Source organism: Crassostrea angulata, chromosome 10 (genome assembly GCF_025612915.1).
Source record: "Crassostrea angulata isolate pt1a10 chromosome 10, ASM2561291v2, whole genome shotgun sequence".
In the NCBI taxonomy this organism is placed as follows: Eukaryota; Metazoa; Mollusca; class Bivalvia; order Ostreida; family Ostreidae; genus Magallana; species Magallana angulata.
Genome location: NC_069120.1, coordinates 41,719,090 through 41,740,331, shown reverse-complemented (window position 1 = coordinate 41,740,331; position 21,242 = coordinate 41,719,090). Strand labels below are relative to the sequence as shown.

The 21,242-nt window shown below is 33.8% G+C and overlaps 1 protein-coding gene across 2 annotated transcripts; it reads right to left on the bottom strand.

Moving 5' to 3' along the window:
• Positions 1-317: 317 nt before the first annotated feature.
• LOC128166550 (uncharacterized) lies at positions 318-21,190 on the bottom strand. 2 transcript variants are annotated; one of them, XM_052831797.1, is made up of 23 exons: positions 21,080-21,190; positions 17,339-17,922; positions 14,149-14,311; positions 11,328-11,479; positions 10,982-11,124; positions 10,080-10,285; positions 9,747-9,891; positions 9,433-9,507; positions 8,895-9,077; positions 8,416-8,532; positions 8,059-8,202; positions 7,533-7,739; positions 7,234-7,389; positions 6,784-6,913; positions 6,522-6,682; positions 6,297-6,383; positions 5,961-6,140; positions 5,713-5,785; positions 5,457-5,615; positions 4,095-4,268; positions 3,466-3,644; positions 3,000-3,177; positions 318-2,767 (listed from the first exon to the last, which is right to left on the bottom strand). In XM_052831797.1, exons 2-23 carry the CDS (start codon positions 17,802-17,804, stop codon positions 2,424-2,426), a joined length of 3,822 nt encoding a protein of 1,273 aa, XP_052687757.1. In that variant the 5' UTR covers positions 17,805-17,922; positions 21,080-21,190; the 3' UTR covers positions 318-2,423. The 2 variants fall into 2 exon arrangements, with proteins under 2 accessions (XP_052687757.1, XP_052687758.1); XM_052831798.1 differs by lacking the exons at positions 17,339-17,922; positions 21,080-21,190 and adding an exon at positions 16,129-17,313.
• Between the last annotated feature and the right edge of the window lie 52 nt (positions 21,191-21,242).

Sequence of the window (21,242 nt, the reverse complement as noted above, 5' to 3'; positions counted from 1 at the left end):
TATCATATGAAATTATCATATGATTATCAAACAATTTTTTAATATATGATATATGATATAGTGTCAAACCAAACTACAGTATCAATGAATATCCAAGGTCATCAACTATGATTTTCATAAAGGTGATGCCTCGTCTCGTTGAGCTTTGTAATCTGTAATTACTTATGTTTTCTATATGAGGGCCTATTCAAATGGGGGAAATCTTTTATAATTGGACCTCATCTACTTCTATTGTATGGGAAATTGATCTGAATATATATATTTTTCATTGATATAGTGTATAAACAAATCTGTTCAAATAAGGATCAATATAGAAGGAGAATATAATCCTTTTATTTTAACCTGTAGCTCTTGAGATAACAAATGATGAAAAATAACAGGTACAGATATAATTCAGAAACCACAGAACCCAATTAATGAGCACAGAAATAACAAATTCAAAAGAGGACTTTTAAGTCTTGCATTGAGCTATAAATATGAACTTATACAAAATATGAACAGGACATTCTCTCTATGTAGAAAATACAAACAGATCTGGACAGTTAAAAATATTACAACAAACTCAATAAAAAAGAAGTTGAAAAACAAAACAAAACAATTGTAATGTACAGGTTTATAAAAAACCAAAGCCCTGGGCATTAGTAAAACACAATATTCTTGGCAAAGGCCTCATAAACACTTGACAATTAAAGATCTCACAAATAAAATGAGTTTAAAAAAAGAGTAAAAATCAGTTAATACGGTTTTTAAAATTCAAATGGGTTTTTGCAACTCAAAATAAAGACAAATGGAGATCATGATTTATTTATTTCAAACAAATAATTAATGGAATTATTCATTAATGCACAAATTTAAATAGTGCCATTTGGTTCAGTCAACCAAAGATTATTCCTTACCGGCAGTATCCTTGGAGCGTCAATGTAAAAATGCCTATATACAGTCAACAATCTATAACATAATCTCATAAAGAAACTCAGATCTAGTGGTTCATGGAAAAAAATGGTCAATTCTGTATTTGAATAGAAACTTTTTGTGTGGAGGAAATTACTTCAAATTTTACAATGACTAAAAATGTATAACCAAGGAGATAACTTTGTAAAGACGTACATGTCAAAACTGCACTTCAGTGAGTAACACACTCTGTGCATTATTCACTTCTGCAAATTTCATCGAAATGGCAAATTTTAACCCACTAAAATATCCCTCTCAACCATGATCTAGCTGATTCCTAATGGGGATAAGCAAAATTTGAGGTTAATTTTAAAAATTCTGGGATGTGTACCTGGGAAAATGTATGTTAAAAGTTGTAAAATAATTCCAAATATCTATTTAAAAAAAAGAATTTTTATGATTTATCTCATTACAGTGAGACATAGATGGATAAACTGATTAAAAGGAATATGATCATATGAATATGGTTTTTGAGTAAATATCACCTGAAGCAAATTTAAGAAGTTCATATAGAGATTTTGTTTATACATATAAAAAAACATATTATATATACTTTCTTAAAATGCCCATAGAATATACATATAAATCTGGAAATAAGTACATGTACAATTTATAATTCAACAAACATTGTAACAAAATAGTGCTTTCTTTTAATTTCTTAGGCAAAAAGAGTGAAAAAGAATTGTTCTTCAATATCTCTTATTTCTTCGTTAGTAGTTCTGCACAATCAAACAGATTTATATATTTTTTAATGATAATATTAGGAATGCATCTACCTATATAAAACAAAATTCATTTTTAAATATCACAGACAACAATACTTTAAGGAAGAAATTAACAATTCATTTTCTTCCAAAATTGCTGATAGCACATAAGTATTATAATGCCCAAAAAATCCTGTTCTTTAACATGAAATACATATGAAACTTTTATGACAATATCTTTTCATGAACATGCATGAAATGTGAGTATGGATGCAATTTACTAGCATATGCATAAAAAATGCATTTGAAAAATATATGTTAAAAATGTACATGAAATGTAACTAAATTAATTTACATTCTTGAAAATACTGTCACATTTATTCCATGTACAATAGTACATATCATCCTTCATAATTCCTTCTACAAAATTGGGATTTAACATCTCATTAACATCTCATTAATATTCATGATATATTCATACGGATTCATCATCCAAAGGAAGAGCATTCCTCAGCAGAGTAGTCCCCCATGACAAACAGTAGAAAGATCATGGTATTAAATGTTTGGAGAATAATTGTTTCGAGATCTAATAAGATTATATCCTTGAATATTCAAAGTTAAATGAGATATGAATGAAAGTCACACACAGTGGAAACATATCCTTTTTCCATACAGATGAGATTAATGACTGCAAGAATTTATGTACAGATAAATGGGTACAAAATTGTACATCAGACAAGGAATATACAACTGTAAGTTGTCTTTATATCACAAAATAGTACAGACACAGGACTGAGACACGGGAGTCTGAGCCCGGACCTGATAATGAGGGGGTGGTAGAAAATGATCCTCCTGCTGAGCGAAACTCACATGGTGCTGTCGTACCTCCGGGTTACCTTGGTAACTTATGGCCGACTCTGTGGCTATAGGTGGAGAGTAAACCTCACTAGTTATACTGCTGTTGTCATTGGAAAACTGTTTACTAATCACAGTCTCTGTGTCAAAATACTTGGTCAGGTCAGGCACAATGTAGTTCATCAGTTTCTGGACAATCTCCTTGTACTTGTCCTTCAGGTCGGCATGGATACCAGTACCGCCATGACCCCCAACACCTGCAAAATTCATTATTGATTTTAAATTGAAGAGTAAATTTTTTTTTAAAACTCTACCAAAATTCATCAGTATCAATAAATCTCAGCTTATTCATTTACAAAAATGAAATCTTTGTACCAACAAACAAAACAAAATTGAATTTCATGACCCCCCCCCCCCCCCCCCTTCTCTCAAAAAATCAAATGTAAAATTGGTTTTCTTAAACTTCCACTTTTCATATGACTTGCATACCTTTCATGTTAATGTAGACCAGTTGTGAGAAGATGAGGGACATCCCCCCGGGTGGGGGCCAGGGAACCTCCTCAAACATGATGGGGATGATGGTCTTATTCAGCAGGTCGGCCAGGCTTAGCTCTCGGTTACAGTGGTGGGATACTACGTATTTTGGCGTAATACAAGCAAGAACCACCTACAACACACATGCTTTATTATGATCATGTATAACATACTCCCAACATTTTACCATGTAAAACATTCACATACCAGTATTACAGTTTAAAATATGTCAATTTCACTATTACCTGGTACTCTCAGCCTAAAAATTTGATTATCTATATACATCAAGTTCAGAAAATTCCAAACAAAAATACAAAGTTTTCCTCATTTCTAAAATAATTTATCCCCACAAGTTTAGGAATAATCTTATCTTCATTGAACTTTCAATACACAGTTTAAAAAGTGCAGTTGTGTCCCTTACCTTGCAGTTTCTAATACCCTGGTCAATTTTGGCACTCAGAAAATCTCCCCCTCCCATCTGTCCTATGTCCATCCAGCAAGAGTAGCCGCTCTTCTCCATTTTGTCCCTGAGGGCTTTAACCTCATCCTGGGAGTCCCACTGGTAACTGATGAAAACCTGGGGTGGATCTTTGTTTGTGTCTGTGTCAAATTAGAAAATCAGGAACATTGTAATTTAGATGGGTTTTCATTATTCATCAAAGCCAAATTGTCTATGTAGTAGGAAAGTTTGCAGCATAATTTCAATCTTAATTTGGATTATTTCTGCATACTAATGTTAGCAGAGAGGTAATTTGGACAAAATCAACACTTTCAACACAAATATGAGATCACAATGTGTGGCTCCACTGAGATTGCCAGAGAATTCAATTTTAACAGCAACTCAAATCATGCTACATCAAAAGGCAGGCTGCCAGCTAATCAGGGTCAGCAAAATAATTCTAAGGTTGCTGCTATCGGTAATTACCCTGGTACACTTCTCTGCAACTCAAAACACGAGATCAAAAATCAGTCTTTCATCTCTAAGCTGTAATATAAATGAGTTATTAAGTTATTTTCCCCCTACTAGACATTGATAGCACTTAAGCCTACCATTGGCCTTCTCAATGATCTCCACTACATCGTCCCTGTTCATTTTCTCCAGAAACGCTATCAGCATGTCCACAGAGAGTGAGGTGTTGCCGCTGGTGATGATCCAGTCTGTCAACAAGGCGAGGCTGGGGTTCAGGTCTTCCAGAAATTCCTCTATCTGAGATTCCTTATGACCTGTTACAAAATGACACACCATGATTTTTCCAGAAAAATGTGTAGCAAATAAGGACATAACTAAACCTTGCTCAAGTTTGATGCAAACCTTGAACAAAAAATTGTCACCTAAGAACTCATATATATTCTTTAATTCTATCATACTATCTATAGTGTCTATCTTACATCATACTTAGATTTTTCATCGACAATCAAAACAATTACTGTAAAACGAGAAAATTTGGCGCATACGTATTTTAGCGCAAATGCAAGTGCCAGTACATTAGCGCAATCATATTTTAGCACATGCATCTTTTCTTTAAAAAAGAATACAAAAAATGTTGTTGTTTGATAAACTATCACGCCCAAAATTTAGTTCTGTGTTCACTCAAGCACGTGAACAAAACGACTTCGATTTCTAACTCGCATGCACGGTAAACTGTCGTTGAGAACAATACACTTACTTTTGTGTAAATCGTCAGTAGGTAGATATGAAAACCTCATTTATTGGCGATTATGTGTAATTTTTGTTGGTAAACAAATTTGAGTTATTGGACTTTGAATTTAAAGTGTCGACTTGGATAACACTAGAAGAGTCCCGAAACTAAAAGTGAAATCGAATGCTACATTTACCATGAGTTTGATCACCATGAGAGAATCTTTTTCACAATAATTTTACATAAAAAAAATAAATAGGTATCATCTTGTTATCTTTATATCCACTAATCAGAGATCAAAGAAATTATGATCAATCATGTATTGTCAGCGTTAACAATCGCCACGCTTAATCACATTTTCACCTCGAGGCGCTAAATGGAAGTGGCATGGGGAGAAGCCCAATTTTCAAGGTGCTAATGAGAGATATTAAAAAGCAATTAAAACTAAATTAATTAATCCATGTTTAGGCACATATACCTGATAACCCATACTGTTTACCTGTGTAATTGTTTAAACAAACAGAACCGACAGCATCTGATATTTAAATGACCACTTCTATATAGCCTTAAAATGGACTGACCTTATTGTTTTGCAACTTGAAGAAATTTAATACATATGGAAAATCGTTGGCGCACTATTAATTTTAGCGCTCAGAGGCAGTTGCGCCAAAGGCGCTAAAATTTGTAGTGCGCCATATTTTCTCGTTTTACAGTATGACCTTGAACTCTACAGCTTGACCTTTGATTGGGAGATTTTTGACCTGATACTAACCCATAAGCTTTGCCAAGGCTAGCCAGTCTTGGTTTTCCTCCCCAGAACTCAGTAACTTAGCAGCACCTTTGACCCACAACGGTAAGGAGGGACCATGTTTTTCAATGTTTCCATACGATTCTTCAAGGTCAATTGAAGGCAGGATCTGGCCTTGAAAAACTAGGTAAGAAAAAAAATGAATCATCTAATGTTTAATTTTTCATGGTAGAAAAATACACTGTTGTAAGTTGATAAGTAGCATGTTGAACCTCCTAACCTGGTGAATGGGTCTCAGGAAACCACTTTTTAATGGATGTGGTTTTGACTCTTCTATGATCACAACATACAATCTGTAAATAAAGCAATAATAAAAGAATATCAAAACCATTTCAATGTTTAGTCACATCATATAAATGTTCCTGATCATTTTCCAAAATTTATTACCTTTCACAATGATTGGTGTAAAGAATTATCTGTAAGATTGATACAAATACCTAGCCATAGCTATGGACAAAAGATATGTACCCTGTTTGCTAAGCACTCATCTAAATCTAGGAAATGAAGACATCCCTCCTCCTTGCAGGCATCATCGCCATGGAGATAACATGGCCGCCCACAAGGACACTCGACACAGGTATAGTAGGTTAATCTCTTCATCCAGGACTCCTTCAGCTCTAAAAGACTACTCTCCAGGAAATTCCTTAACTGAAAAGGAAAGAATTCACATTCAGCAGCATAAAAATCAATTTCATATTGATGTACACAGCTCATACATTATTGTCTTGTTTTGATGACCAAGCATGAAACAATTTGTAATAAACTGATGGATGAAAAGGCAAATCAAACTTGGTTAAGACTTACTTTGGCACAGGCACTTGGTTTGGGGGACAGATTGGTTTGCTCTGAATCATTGGTTTCTGATACATCACTAACTCTCATCACTACAATCTACAAATATACCAGTATCATTCATCATTGACATAAAACAACATTGTAACCAAAGACTACTGGTAACTCTGGTAGACTAAAGGAAAAAAGCAAAGTTAACAAAAATAGTTTTTTTTTAACAGAGTTCATAAATGGTACCTTGATTCTATGAAAGTTTCTAGGGGCCATTTCTAATACAAAATCATGTTCATCATCTAGGAAAAATCTAGCTAGGGTTTTCAGCAAACAGTATGGCTCTTTTCCACTGTTGTCAATGCACCATTTTGTGGTTCGGTTGACAATTCTATAAAATAACCCATCTGAAAAGGAAATAGAATAAACAATTAAATTATAATCAACAAGATGCAATGTTTAAAAAAATTCACAAATGTGTATTTGGAAATTTGTTTGATTTTCTTACCGGGTAGAAAACCGGCAAAATTGACATAGAAGGCTGCATTATTTGTGTTATCACTATAAGGACGCTTGTCCACGTCGCTCTCACTGGTCATTCTGGACGGGACAAAATAATACTTGGGCCTCTGGTTTGCCTGAATAGAAAAATTCACGTGTATATTTCATATAATCAATACTGCAACATGTTTGTTAAGGATGTGAAAGACATTTATTGTGACAGTATAAATCTCAACTACCATTCATGAACATTTTGAATTGCGACAAAAAATATTATTGATACTAATCCTCACTCACTAACATTGGATTACCGATAATCCATATCATATAAAGAATGTAAAAATTTGGTTTTTACTAGACACTAAGCTGGGTCTTACAAACACTGCTTTATATTGTATTTGATTGATACTGGTTGAAACAACAAGTATTCCAACGGACTTAATGATAATTTTAATACCTGGGTGTAGGCAGGACACAAAAGGTCAAACTTCTCCATCAGACCCAGAAGAACTGGCTTCTGCATGCTGACTTTCTTCCAGATATCTTCCAGAAGGGAATCATCAAGGATGCCCTTCTGTTCAAAAGTTTTCCATTTGTCTTTACTGAAACTCCACTGAAAAAAACCCCCAAAATTATCATATAGAAAATTTTGCAACTTCACATAAATTGAAAATACATAAAGAAAACTAACTGGTTGATGGAATCTGCAAAAAATTGGTACACTGTGCAGAAACTGTCATAGTTTTTAAAACTAACCTTATCATTTTTTGGCTTAGCAAGAACAACCGATCTGAACATGTCCACCAGCCAGTGGGGCTGTAGTACCACAGTATTCCTGAGGACATTGTCAATGGTCCCAGAGCTGCCGTAGTGGATCAGCAGCCCCAGGTCATGGTAGAAGTTCACCATGATCTTTATCTCATCCTCATCCGTGATGCCCACATTTCCGGCAAGCTCTTGAATCTGATAGAAAAGGAAATCATTTTTCGTAAGAATTACTTGTATATTATCTACAGAATCTTTATCTATTGACCTCATCCTATTTCATCATACTTTGGTACAGATTTACTTTAGCTATCATGAGTCCTATATATTTAACAATAATAGAAAGAGGGTAGACATTGAATTGTTTTGTCAAAACATGTTTATATCTACAAAACCCTTATCAGAAGGACCATTAATCATACTTTGATGCAGATCATTGTACTTTTAAAATTGGACCATTTGAGTCCAACATTTTTTATGAGAATTGTGAGAGGGTACTCTTTGAATTGTACCATACCTGATCATAGGAAGCATGAGTTGCGTCCCCTGCCACAAGTTTTGCGATCTCCTGTTCAAACCTGAGCCATCTGAGGGGCATCTGTTCCCCCATGTACGGCTCCTCACTGGCCGCCTCTTTAATCATCTTCCGAAGCTCCCCAATCTACCAGACACAATCTCAGGTTTCAATGACAACATACCACATGTACATGTAATAATCTCTCTTAAATAGCGAATGTTCCTGAGACATTGAGACATACTTCATTTGCAAAATTTTGCTAATTATAACTTCCTTTTAAAGCCTTTTTAAAAATTAAAATACTGTAACATCTTTAATGGAGCTTTAAATCACATCTGTATAAAGAATCAACTTTACCTGGGGGTCTTCTCCCTCTTCCATGTCATTCTCTATGGCTACAAATGGAGTAATGAGATGTCTGGTGTAAGGTTTGTCCATCATGAATGTCCGTAATTCATCAAACTTCTCCTCAACCTGTCAATATGTTTCATAAATCTCTATTTCTACTCATATCCATTTAAACTGAAAATAACTATATTTTGATGCATTTCATTCATAACAATCATTCTTGAAATCTAATTTCCATGCAAGGACTTATATCTACTGACAATTACATGTAACAGTACATGTGTTTCAAATTTTTTTTATTAAATCCATTGGATTGTGGATACTAGTAAAAAGCTACATGTAATTGTATTTCAGACCATTTTAAATCTGTTTGATTGTAGGTAAATCTGTTGGATTGTGGATAAATCTATTAAATCTATTGGATTATGTATAAATCTTTTGGATTGTGGATAAATCTGTTGGATTGTGGATAAATGTATATCCCTCACCAGTCGTTTCTGCTCCACCTCGTCCTGTGACAGATTGTTCCTGTGGGTGCCCACCACCAATATAGGGGGAGACAACCTGTTGTTACTGATGGAGTTAGTGCTGTTCTGTGAGGTGTGGCTATAAATAGTCCTCAGCCAGTAGTCCATGTACTCTAGAGTACTCCACTCATCCATGGAGGAATTCTACACAGATCAATATCAATCAAATCGCATATTAAAGTTGAAAACCATTTTGCCCAGTAATTTTGACCGCTAGTACTATCTTAATAAATACAAGATTCATTTCTATTTTCGCAATATATTTATTGAAAGTGTATGTATATCAAACAATCTTTCCATTCTATGATGACCTAAAAACTAGTCTACTGAGGAAACCAAGAATGACAATCATCTTATAATCCTAAATATCACTAAGCAAACATTTCTCCTAAACAGAGCTGTTTAACTGCAAAATATTTATTTTGTTTGGTTTTCAGATATTTAAGTTGATCATTTGTCAACATAAGAAGTGGCATTCAGGTGCAATAAAACTACTGACCTCTGATCTTGTGGTGTGTAAATCATGGCATAGGTTGAACACAATCACGTACACAGCTCGGGAAGATAAAAACACCTGAAGAATTAGAAAGTGGCACTTTATATTAGAGTGTTCCTGAAAATCACGTCACTCAAAAGAAAACTCCTTATCAGAAATACATAACTAAAACTTCTTATCAGAAGGAAAATATCAGTACCTTCATACCAAAAAGTTGCCTCCCCCCTCACGATATTGATTTTTTAATTGCATACTTTACATAGATGCACTAGTTGGTATAATAAAGTGTTCAAATGAGTGTACTAGTTGCTACTTACTTGGTGGGTAGTATAGTAAACAGACTGTCCAGAGAAATCCCAAATGTTGAGCACCACTTTCTTCTCTATGTTGGTTTTGTCCGAGTCCTGAGAGTTGGAGGGCGTTGCTTCAGAAACAAGTGGTTTAGATACACTAGACTGTCTTCTGTAATGTCACATACACCTTTGTGTTAATCAAGTTCTATCTTTTCTGATAACTACCCAAAACCTAAGCTCATATGTACTAGTTTGAATACCCAATTTCTTGAAGTACAATGTACATGTAGTTTGCTTTCATAGATTCATAAAATGAAAATAATGATCAGAAGTAATAAACTTAATGTGATTATTTACTTGAATGAGGAAGATTTGGATAGTTTGGGCTGGTTCTTTGAGGTAGTTGGTTCCCTGCCTTTGTCTAGCATCTCTTCCACGAGTTGTACGACCCTCTCTGGAACGTCGGTGAACATCTCGGGTGGAGCATGAGACAACTTCTCTGGTATATGAGCTATCACACCATGTACAGAGGAAGTAGACTTCACACTCTCCAAATCAAACGGCTGGAAACCAATGATTGTATGATACTTAAGGTGCCTCACTACACCTTGTAATATTTTCTCAAATCAGCAGAAAATTATTTGATTATGATAGATATCATAATGGATAAGAAGTTTAAGTCAAATAGGAAGAAAATGTGCAATTTTGGGTGAAAAATTACATTTTAAAAAATTTAATTCCGTAAACATAAACAAAAACTCCAGGCGGATTGGAACTCATGATCTGCGGTTCAGAAGCCCACTACATTAACCACTGAGCTACGATGATATACAACCCAATCGAACGATATAAACAATTTAACAAAACATTTAAATCACCATCTTGTGACGCAGTGTCTTAAAAAGTACACGTCTAGGTGTAGTGAGGTACCTTAAAGAGGTTCCTACATCCTTTTTCAAAACAAATCTCATGAAAGACAGAAGTTACCTTTGAAAACTTTATCGTTATTTATTTTTTTCAAACAATACATATTAAAGAGTTGAAGATAAATATTTGTCATTGTAAACCATAGCATATAGACATAAATTGTAAATCTTTGCAAACTGCTTTGAGATCTGTATTAAAATTTGAAATACAAAGCTTCAATGTAAATGTAGTTGCAAATAAAAATTAGTTCTAGTGGTTTCTGAAGATCAAATCTGTACATATGATTATTGTCATATTCCATAGCTTATACAGAGTTTAAATAGGCTGATTACCCTTTTGCCCGACTTTGCGCTGTCTCTGCTTGGTGCCCGGCCCCTCAGGGTGGACTCTTTCCGTAATTTTGGTGGATTTAATTCCTTGACAATGTTCTCAGCCAACGCTTTGTGGTATTCCTCCTCCAGACCTATGACTCCTCCTACAAAATACATAAAATGCCTGCTTTTTCAAAAATTACATTAAGAAGCAATTTTCATACAAGAATGGTACACATGTCATAAGTATCTTTGTTGAAACAAGTGATACATCTTCAGAAACCTATTCCATATATTTAATCATTTTAATGCAAATTGTCATGAGCATAATCTGCAAGCTTTTTGAATCAAATAATTAATATATTACCCAAGATTCCAAGCTGTTTCTGCTCTTCCTGCAGATCAGCCTCTTTTTCATAATCCCCCTGTATTGCCATCTGCCATCTATCATGCAGATTGCTGAAGGAACAAGAATTGGACAGGTCTATTCCTACTGTCTGCTCCTCTTCTCTGTTATGTCTGGAGTGTTTAAAATAAATGAATCTTTATATTGTTGTGTTGCAGGAATTGTTTCTTTCCAGAAACTTCCTCCTAGGACTGTTTTTGATCCAAGAACTACATGAATGCAATAAAACATGAATCTACCTACTGCAGAAGCACATAGTTTTGTTGAGTTAATATTTCATTGTTTTTTAACCAAAACAAATTTCGTTGGGATTGAATTTTGTCATATCTTAATCTCTAAAATGCACCACCTATCAAAACTCTATTCACTACTACTTAAATTAAAAATCTGTCATGAATTGAATTTTGTTGATTAAAACTACCAACCAAAATAACAAAACTAAATCCTCAACAGATATCTGTGCTTCTACAGTAATTCAATAGCGGCCATGCAGTGATTATTTAGTCTTTTCAGACCTTAATACCAGTTCATCATTCTTGAATATAATATTGCAATGTTCTTGTCATCTTTTAAACAAATATGCAAGCTGAGATAATTCACCCCATCATTCAATATATCGGTACTTGTTTCAAATCTTTGTTTTTAAATGTTTATTATGCATATTCACCACACTGAATGATGTTTTCAATTACCGTACAGCCATGTATCAATGGATAAACTGTAACATAGCCCCCTTTCAATCTCCTGTCATATCTTTTTAATTAAGTGTCATATATATAAACTAGAATAAAAAACAACTTTCCAATATCTCTAATAAAAAGGCTTGCCCACATTCAAGTTTGATATGTATTATTTAAATGTCAAAGGATATGAAAAGAGCATGCAATAGAATATCATATTACTGCTTCTATTTTAATTTGGTTGAGTTTGGAATAAAATAACAAAAGTTTTCAAGAACACTGAGAATGCAGTTTTGACCTTTTGATAACATGTTATCAAAAAACACTACCGTAATTAATGCACTGAAAATAAATTTCTATAAGAATAAGATAAATAAGATATTCTTTCTTTCTTTGTTCTTTGGATGCCAGAAAGTACACAATGGCAATGGTACTGAATAAAAAAAAATTAATGACCGTGTTGCAGTTAATTACCAGACAACTTAAACTAAACTTGCAACTTTAACAAATACTGTAGATTCCTTATTTTATGCGAGTACTTAATTCTGCGATTCAATCGTTTTGCATCAAATTGCGAGAATATAAAATCGCAAACAGCAATTTTTCATCAAATTAACTTATAGTTTTCATCTGTCTGAAAAATTGAAGTGAGATTTTAAAATCAGCGAGATGTGCTTCTCGCAATTTTACGTGGATGTTAATTCCTCATGTTTAATTAGGAATTTACAGTAAACTAATAAAATGCAAAACTAAGAAAAAAAATATCTATAAGAAGAAATCTTTTTTTCCTACAACAGTGAGTAAGATAAAATTTTTGATGTGAATTCAAGGGCTACAACTTTACTTTAAAAAAGATGATTTACTTTAACAAATCAAGTCATTAAATAAGAGAATTAAGTCTGCATGGAAAACATATAATCACTGAATGACAAAATGATGGAAGAAACGTGTTTTATGGCAATGCAGGGCAAGGCATAAAACTTTGTTTTGAAACATCAATTTAATTCATGACCGCCAAATATGGTGCATCAATTGCCACTTTTTTTAAGAAGGAATATTATAGATCAAATTCCATAATTTGTTGATATTAATTTAAATTCCTTAGGGAGGGGTATCAATGAAATCCATGCGAATTGCTGCCATAAATATCAATTCAGAGTACCCGTAGATATGATATTTCAGAGTAGATTGAGTCTTGATAGATTTTGGAAATGAAAAAATCCCCTCTACAAAATCATTTTTATAGTTTATCAAGTATGTCAAACAAAAACAAATTACAAAAGGTTCAAGGAGATCAAGCTGAGCTACATTAGCCTGAATTGGCACCATGCAGCAACAAATTAATTGCTCACACGATGTTAATTTCTGTTTTATGTGTCTGATGACTTGGGATAATCAATTTTTCACCGGACAATACGCTCCACTCTTAGAGAGCTCTTATTCTTATCCCTCAGACAGGATATACATGAATAGACGGCTTGCAATTTGTATATGGCCACCTTATACCGCATATTAATGGCCAACATTTCTCTGCCTATTCTTGATAAATGCTGCTTAATTTACTCCTCCCTGTTTTCAACCTATTAAGATAAATAGCTGTCCTTCTCAAGTAACAAGGAGGGTGCAGCATTGTTATAGAATTTCAATGCCCTGCTGAAACAATTCATCACATTTTCCAATAAGCACAGCATGCTCTTTACACAGGCCTACTAGCTGCTTTGATAAAGCTGGCAAAATATCTTTGTTAATTTTAAGCCAATTCACTAAGCCTCTTATTTGCATGATAGAACTTGCTATCTAGAATGCAAGTTCGAAGCCAGTCTATTTTCTGATGAAAATAGAGGGCTTGAAATATCTGTAAGGTTTATATGAAATCTCTTCCTTTTTGCATGTGTTTCCATATTTTAACACCTTTTACCTGGTTTTCTGTAAGGTTACATAAAGAACTTTTTTGCATGTTAAATTTTTTCCCCAGCATGCTGCTTGATACATACTTTTGTCAAATTGTCTGTAAAAAAGGTTACATATGTACAAACAGATTTTCTTTTTTGCACCTTTACCTCTTTTTAAGCTTGTTTTAAAATTTATGTTTAAATACTTACTTTTGTCTGGTTAATGCCCTCTTCAGACTGGTTTTGCCCACTCGGTCCTGGCCCACGAGCATCAGTCTGGTTCTGTAAACCGGTTGTGTACCAGATATACAGGCCTCCTCATAGGCATGAACAGCCTCTGGGCCTCGAGCCAGGATCTCCTTGGGGGCATCATCTGAAGATAATCAACCCAAGTTCTTTACTTTCATCATCCTTAACATCTATTATTAACTGCAGAGTCGATCAACGGAATTAATAAGGTACTCTCTCTACCCGTTCATTATTCATAACGTACTACGTACATGTACTTCATTCGTACAGCTCTTGTGAAAACAAATTGCAAACTTAAGTATCATTCATGTTACTGCAATAGACTCTTTAAAATGATATGAGCCAGAAATAAACTAAAAGGCCTTCTGATATTGTCTTATCATAGCTACATTAATTAAAAGCTATTCTGACAGTATACCTGAATACTCCACCAAAGGGCATATCAAACATATCCAGATTTTAAGTATCAAGAAAACAAGATATCTGTACACATCAGACTGCGTTAATTTGGCAAATTTGCATATTTAAAATAAAATTTATATGCAGGTCCTTTGATGAATAATTTATGCACAAAAAATATCAGCACAATGACAGTAAGCATATCAAAGAAAAGATGTAAACATGAAAAAAGCCGTGGGTCTACTACATTATGAAATTTATAAGATCTTAAAGTCAACAGTATACAGTTCATACACATCCAAAACCAAATTCCTTAATACTAGAAAAATATACTGGAATATGTTATCGAAAACAATGTAAAACCTGGATAGGAAATCATGGATCCTTCATAGATCATCACAGTTAATAATTAATTCCTTCCCTAGAATTTTTGCATTGTTCATTTTTTTTTTTTAAAACACTCTCCCCTAACCCCTATTCCACACGCAATGATAGTTTGATATCAGAAGTAATGACCAGAGGTGTCCCGTCGTCATGTCGATTTATTTGTGCCATTGATTTTTCTGTCTCTGATATCTGTCCCAGTCCACCTATCATATCCTTACGATCCACTTACTTATGGAAATACAAAGGTTTATTAGTGGAGCCCTCCCTGACAAACTGTTTACATTTCCGAGGGCAAATTTTCTGTTATCACTTTTGCCATTGATTTCACATAAAACCACCTTTTATTTTACTGCAAAAATGTGCCCCTCGCAGAGACAGTCAAGGAACAAAGTCAATTATCCGATTCAAGGCACAAAATTGCATCATCCAGGTACTTTATTATTGCACAGCATGACACTTTTCACTCTCCGAAATGAATTTTTTCGTAAAAATGTGCGTAAAGAAAAAATTACACTAATTTGTGTGAAGAAAAAATCTGTTGTACAAACCTATTCTATAATTCATTCTATAATAAAGAAAAAGCTATAATGAAAAAAGCTAAAAAACACAACATTATTTTCCATCAAAGAGTCAAAAATATAAAGCCAGTGGTTGACTGACAGACTGTTATCAAACTAAATATCTGATATAAATTGAAAATGTTCGCTCTCTCTCTCTCTCTCTCTCTCTCTCTCTCTCTCTCTCTGATTTAAACAATAAGATAATGAATAATCTATACAAAAAAGTACATGAAGATTATTCTACCCTTTCATTTTTAGATTTTTTGAGAAAAATAAACTAATATAATATGAGAAATCCCTCATTATCACCAAAGTGATAAAATCAATCATCAAATACCAGTGATTCAAACAATTTACACCAATATCTTGAGAAAACTTGAATATACTGCTTTACTACATCAAAATTTTCAGTCAAAATAAAATTCAATGTGTTTTTTGTACAAGTACATGTATATTCATTTTACAAATTACACAAAATTGAAATCTTCAATAAACTGCAGCTCTCTAAGCCTTAAAAAGAAACAAACTGAAAAAAAGTTACAATAGCTTTTTTATCATCAAAGAAATTTATATAACATTTACACTCTATACCTACTCATTATCACAGCCCATATACCGGTACCTCCTTGGCTCAATATGGTATAATACACAAGATAAGCAAGTTCACTGGCTCGCAATTAATAATGGATAATTCTTCAGATGTAGGCAAACGTACGCCTCTTGCTTCACTACCCTGCTACTTGGGTATGGCATTTTCTATCCACATTTACACCTAAGTTTCTACACTGGAGCATATCTTTACTGATCGAGTGTTAATTTAAAATCCATAAACAAGAATGCACACAACAAATGTTTGGCGAGTGCAGTGATATAGATTTATTAAAGTTCTTTTTTTTTTCTCTCATGTTTCTCCTGAATTTTTTTTTGATTTGGTTACATAAAGTTTGCCTTTTACTCTTGGGTGTGTTTTTTCTATCATGCTTGTAAAAACATGGTTATAAGCTCAAAAAATATGTGTTCCATTGCTCCGTTTCCATGATCAAGTGAAAGATTCTTTTGAATCTTAAGAATTTACATAGCACCACTTCAGCTGCAGCTAGCTCCCTTTAAAATAAACTACCTCTATGCATGCCTAGTTGGTAAAATACTATTTGCGATTTAGATTACGCCCCGTTATCTCCCACCACGAAAAAGACATAGTGCACCCATAAATTAATTTAAATGGTCAATTTTTTACTGCACTTGAAATCTCAAAATAATAAATCGATTCTTGAAATTTATTTCTAAGCTGATAACTATACTGTTAATAGAGATCAATATTATGTAAGAAAAACAGGTTTTCCTTTTCTGTTCAGTCAGACATTTTAAATTTCTTTTTTAAATCTCTCATAATAAAATGCATTTTGCATTGTGGATTGTAAATATAAATGTACATAACAATGCAATCTGGAGTTTAACAAGGTGGAGGTGCATTTACAATAATATGAGACCTTTCTGAAAAAAGAAGGATGTTTTAAATCGGTAAATATATACATGATATAATATCAATACAGAAATTAAAGATGTAAGTCAATTCTATTTGTGCATCTCTAAAGAAAATGATTTTAAAAAAATATATCTTTTGCTTAAGGGACAAACATTAAATAATTGAAGTGATAGGTAGACGGGTAGATGGTGTCAATCCATCAGCATTGATTTGTACATCAGACCTGATCATAAACATCTGAATCAATAGCCCCACATCAAACTAGTACACTGCAGTCATACCCTGATGCCAATAAACTCCACGTTTCAAACCCACTTACCTGCTTTAACGAACTTGGCACTTTTGGTGTTTCCATAAAGATCTAGACAAAGCCACAGGGGTTTTCCAGTGGGAAGCCCTTTAAGGCAGGCTCCTTTGTAGACATCATTGACAAAAAACTGTAGCTGTCCCTTGTTGTTTATATACAAAGTGACTTTGCAGCCTGATGAGATTATTCCCTCACTGACCGGACACACCCAAAACCCCTCCCTCTTTGATAAACTTGGAATGGCATACTTGGGTAGGTCGGAGCTGGAAAGTTTCCCTGGATCCACCGAGGTTACGCCTATTCGGATCCCCCCACTCCATGCATCGGTCGTCTTCACTTCAAACGACACTTTCTGGGTGACCTTCAGGGGCTGGTCACTGAAGACAATTCCATGACAAAATGATAACTCAGACCGACTGGCCACCGATTTCACCTCTGTAAGGGTCACAGATTTTCCATGCACAGAGTGAAATTTCATTCTCCAGTCGATGCATTCATTCCTGATATGAAAAAAAATTCAATGCCACTCCTTAACACAACCAACTGGTTTCCTTCGGTATTCTGCGCACTGCTTCATTGGTTTTTTCCTGTTTCATCTGTAAATTATTAGACAATTATTCATTAATGCATTTTTAGACACGTGTTAATGTGTTGTTCATTTCAAAGACCAACACACATGGCCAATTTAGACTCTTTTTCTCCACATTATCACCATTATTGGGAATTTTATTCATAACATCATAATCTATATCAGTCTTACTTTTGTGAATCTAAAATTCAAAACATCAATGGAAATAAAAATCATCTATCTGGAAAAAGTCTAGTGTGACAATCAAGCTAAATCAATAATATACCATTATTTAGATATTTCTACAAGATGTTCACATCCTGCATTTTTTAAGGAAGTTTTGAAGAAATAGTTTGATATTCAGCTACCTTCTCCATTGGAAAATTATTCATTGTACAAATTTTTCTCAGAAAACAATTTGTCACATCTTGTATATGTAGCCTCTTCAATAAAATCCTATCAATATCCGCTACTAATTTTCACATCTACACGCAAGAGTTATCTAGTCCAATCATATACAACGGTAATGAATTTCTATTTGCAACTGGCTCTACTGATAATCAACATCAAAGATTACAATTATCATTTCTATTTATGAAGGATCTGAGTAAAGTGTGTGCATCTCAAAATTGTTACATAATAATTTTCTTTTGCTTTTATTGATCCATCAATATTAAAAAGTCCTCTACAAAATTTTAGTTTGCCTTGCAAAGGGAGAAAATTTGAGATGAATTACCCCCCCCCCCTTTATGGATATTTGTCAAAGATTTTTTTTTACAACAATACCAGTTTACAGCAATTTAGGTATTGATTAGAATTTATTTGCAAACTGTATACAATTTATAGACAATATTTGTAATTCTGATTCATAGTCTACCTTCAAAAGTTGGTAATTTTTTGTTGGTGATGGATTTTGTGAAATGTTGATGCAAAAAATTCCCCACAAGCAAACTGATAAAAAAACATAATCCTTAATATTGGTTTAAATACAGCTTTATGAGCTTTAACCTGTTTGTTACAGCACTCACTCTAAACCTTTACAGTAACCTAGTCTGAAATCTCTGAGTGCATTAAGGCAATTTAGTGTTTACTGCACTTTAATGTCACTAGTTGTAACTAACAAAGAGTTTAATTACTTATTACAGTAAGGTTTTGCATATGAAAAATTCATCTCCCTGATGATTGATTTTAACAAACTCAAATGATGGCGAGTTGCTTTTCTGTGGAAGAGGTGATCATTAAAATTTTGCAACTTGACTGTAACCCATTTTACAATACATGTATGCATAAGAAAGAACTTTTCAGAGATGTATCTTCACTTACTGCTAAGAAGTCAAAGAAATATCATAATTATTTTTTTTTCATTAAGGGAATTTTAAGAAAAGAAAGGGCTATATTTATTACTCAAGTTTTGAAGTCAAAGTTCTCAAGGTAAGTATGACAAAAAGAAATGTACCATCTCTTCAAAAGAAAAATTGCTGATTTAAAAAGATAATGGCAATAATATTTCTCATCAATGCAAAGGATAAAGAGAATCATATCTCTGTTGTATGAGTACTAGATCACATTTAATAAACTCCACACAGTCAGCAACTAATTATTTTCAGTTATAAAGGATATATATAATGTCAATAATTGTAAGAGCTTGCTGGCAAAGTTTACCTGACTTAACTTTGCTGGTCTCAAGAAAAGGTCTTGCAGATGACAACTTGCTCTCTTTCATAATCAATTGCCATAAAAATGCAATTTCTCAGCTCATGTTAAAATCAACAGACAACATGTTTTTAACTACAATTTTACAAACTGACTTTTAATTCATACAGATGGATTTAAGAGCTTCACCAATCTTATGTGCACTACAGTGTATTAACAATATTAATTTGTGATATACACAGTGCCAACTTTAAATAAAATTTGCTTTCTCACTTACTTACAGGTAAAAATAGCTGTTTCATATTTACATGATTTGTCAGATGTCCACTTTCCAAATTGACAAACTGGTATACTAAAGAACTTTAGTCTTAATGTAATCTATGTTGAGGGCTATGACACCACATCCATGCTTGAAAACATTCTTACAGAAAATTACATTATCAATAACCATAAAACTAATGAGAATTATACAGGTGTACAATGTGAACATTTTTCCTTTAAATCTGCCTATCAACCAATCCTGTAAAAGTCCTTAGACAGCAGGGTTTAAAATTTAAGATAAATTTCTTTGAATTTTTTCACTTCTAAAGCCTTATGCTTCTGCATATAAAATGCCTAGCTGTATAAATCCATATTAATAAGGAATATTGTTTGTGTATGTCACAAAAAAAGAACAAGAATCTGGGGAACAGCAATATACTTGTGTAACGGGATGGGAGAAATAATGACGGACCAGACCGGGTTTCGAACCCGGGCCCCCTGAATCTCTAGTCAGGTGCTCTACCAACTGAGCTATCTGGCGCCGGTATTCGAACCGGTCTGACCGTCACATTCCTTCCCCTTTAAATGATCTTCGTCCCTGAAGATCACTCCAGGCTCTTTCCCTGGCAGGAGTTCACCTGTCAGTTCCAGGGGTTGGTCACGGCACCAAATGTAACGGGATGGGAGAAATAATGACGGACCAGACCGCGTTTCGAACCCGGGCCCCCTGAATCTCTAGTCAGGTGCTCTACCAACTGAGCTATCTGGCGCCGGTATTCGAACCGACTGAATTTTTTTTAAGACTTATAAAATACTAAGAGATAAAGAAAAATATATCAATATACATTGCTGCTTTATGACGAAGTGGTGGTCAATATGGAACATTAGTTCATATACAAAAAAAAAATTATAATTTTTTTAATGTGAAACTTCATGTATGAGACTGAGTTCGAAATATTTTAATGAGAAATATATTAAATACTTGTCTGACAACAGTAAAATTCATTCATGTTCTGTACCAGAGAAACCAAAAATGGTGTGCTCAGTTTGTTTCAATAAGAATCACGAGTGCACTGATGTCTCGGCATATTTGCTTTAAATAAGAACATAATAAGAGTAAGTTTTCTCGGTTTACATTTATCTACTTTTATCCAGTATCTGATACACTTCATTGCACACAACAGTCAACCTGTATGTTCATTTGAAACGAATCAACGTTGTCTGCCTGTAATCTTAACAAGGGAAATTAGAAAAAAATATATATACTTTACCTTTTTACAGATTGTATATATTTTATGTCAAAACATGTAACTTGAGTGGTCCCTCGGGTCAACCATAAACAAAGACCCCTCTTTATTGATACACATTCATTTACCTTTGAAATAAACGCAATACACACCCAATCACTTCTTCCCAGTAGTTCGTTCTTGTTTA

What these genes read in the sequence shown, in the direction of transcription:
- LOC128166550 (XM_052831797.1), bottom strand. Translation starts at nt 17,804, where the DNA reads ATGAAATTTCACTCTGTGCATGGAAAATCTGTGACCCTTACAGAGGTG. An exon ending in TTTACTATACTACCCACCAA is followed by an intron (nt 9,508 to 9,746) that starts GTAAGTAGCAAC and finishes CTAATTCTTCAG; the next exon opens with GTGTTTTTATCTTCCCGAGC. An exon ending in TCCTGAGACCCATTCACCAG is followed by an intron (nt 5,616 to 5,712) that starts GTTAGGAGGTTC and finishes TTTCTTACCTAG; the next exon opens with TTTTTCAAGGCCAGATCCTG.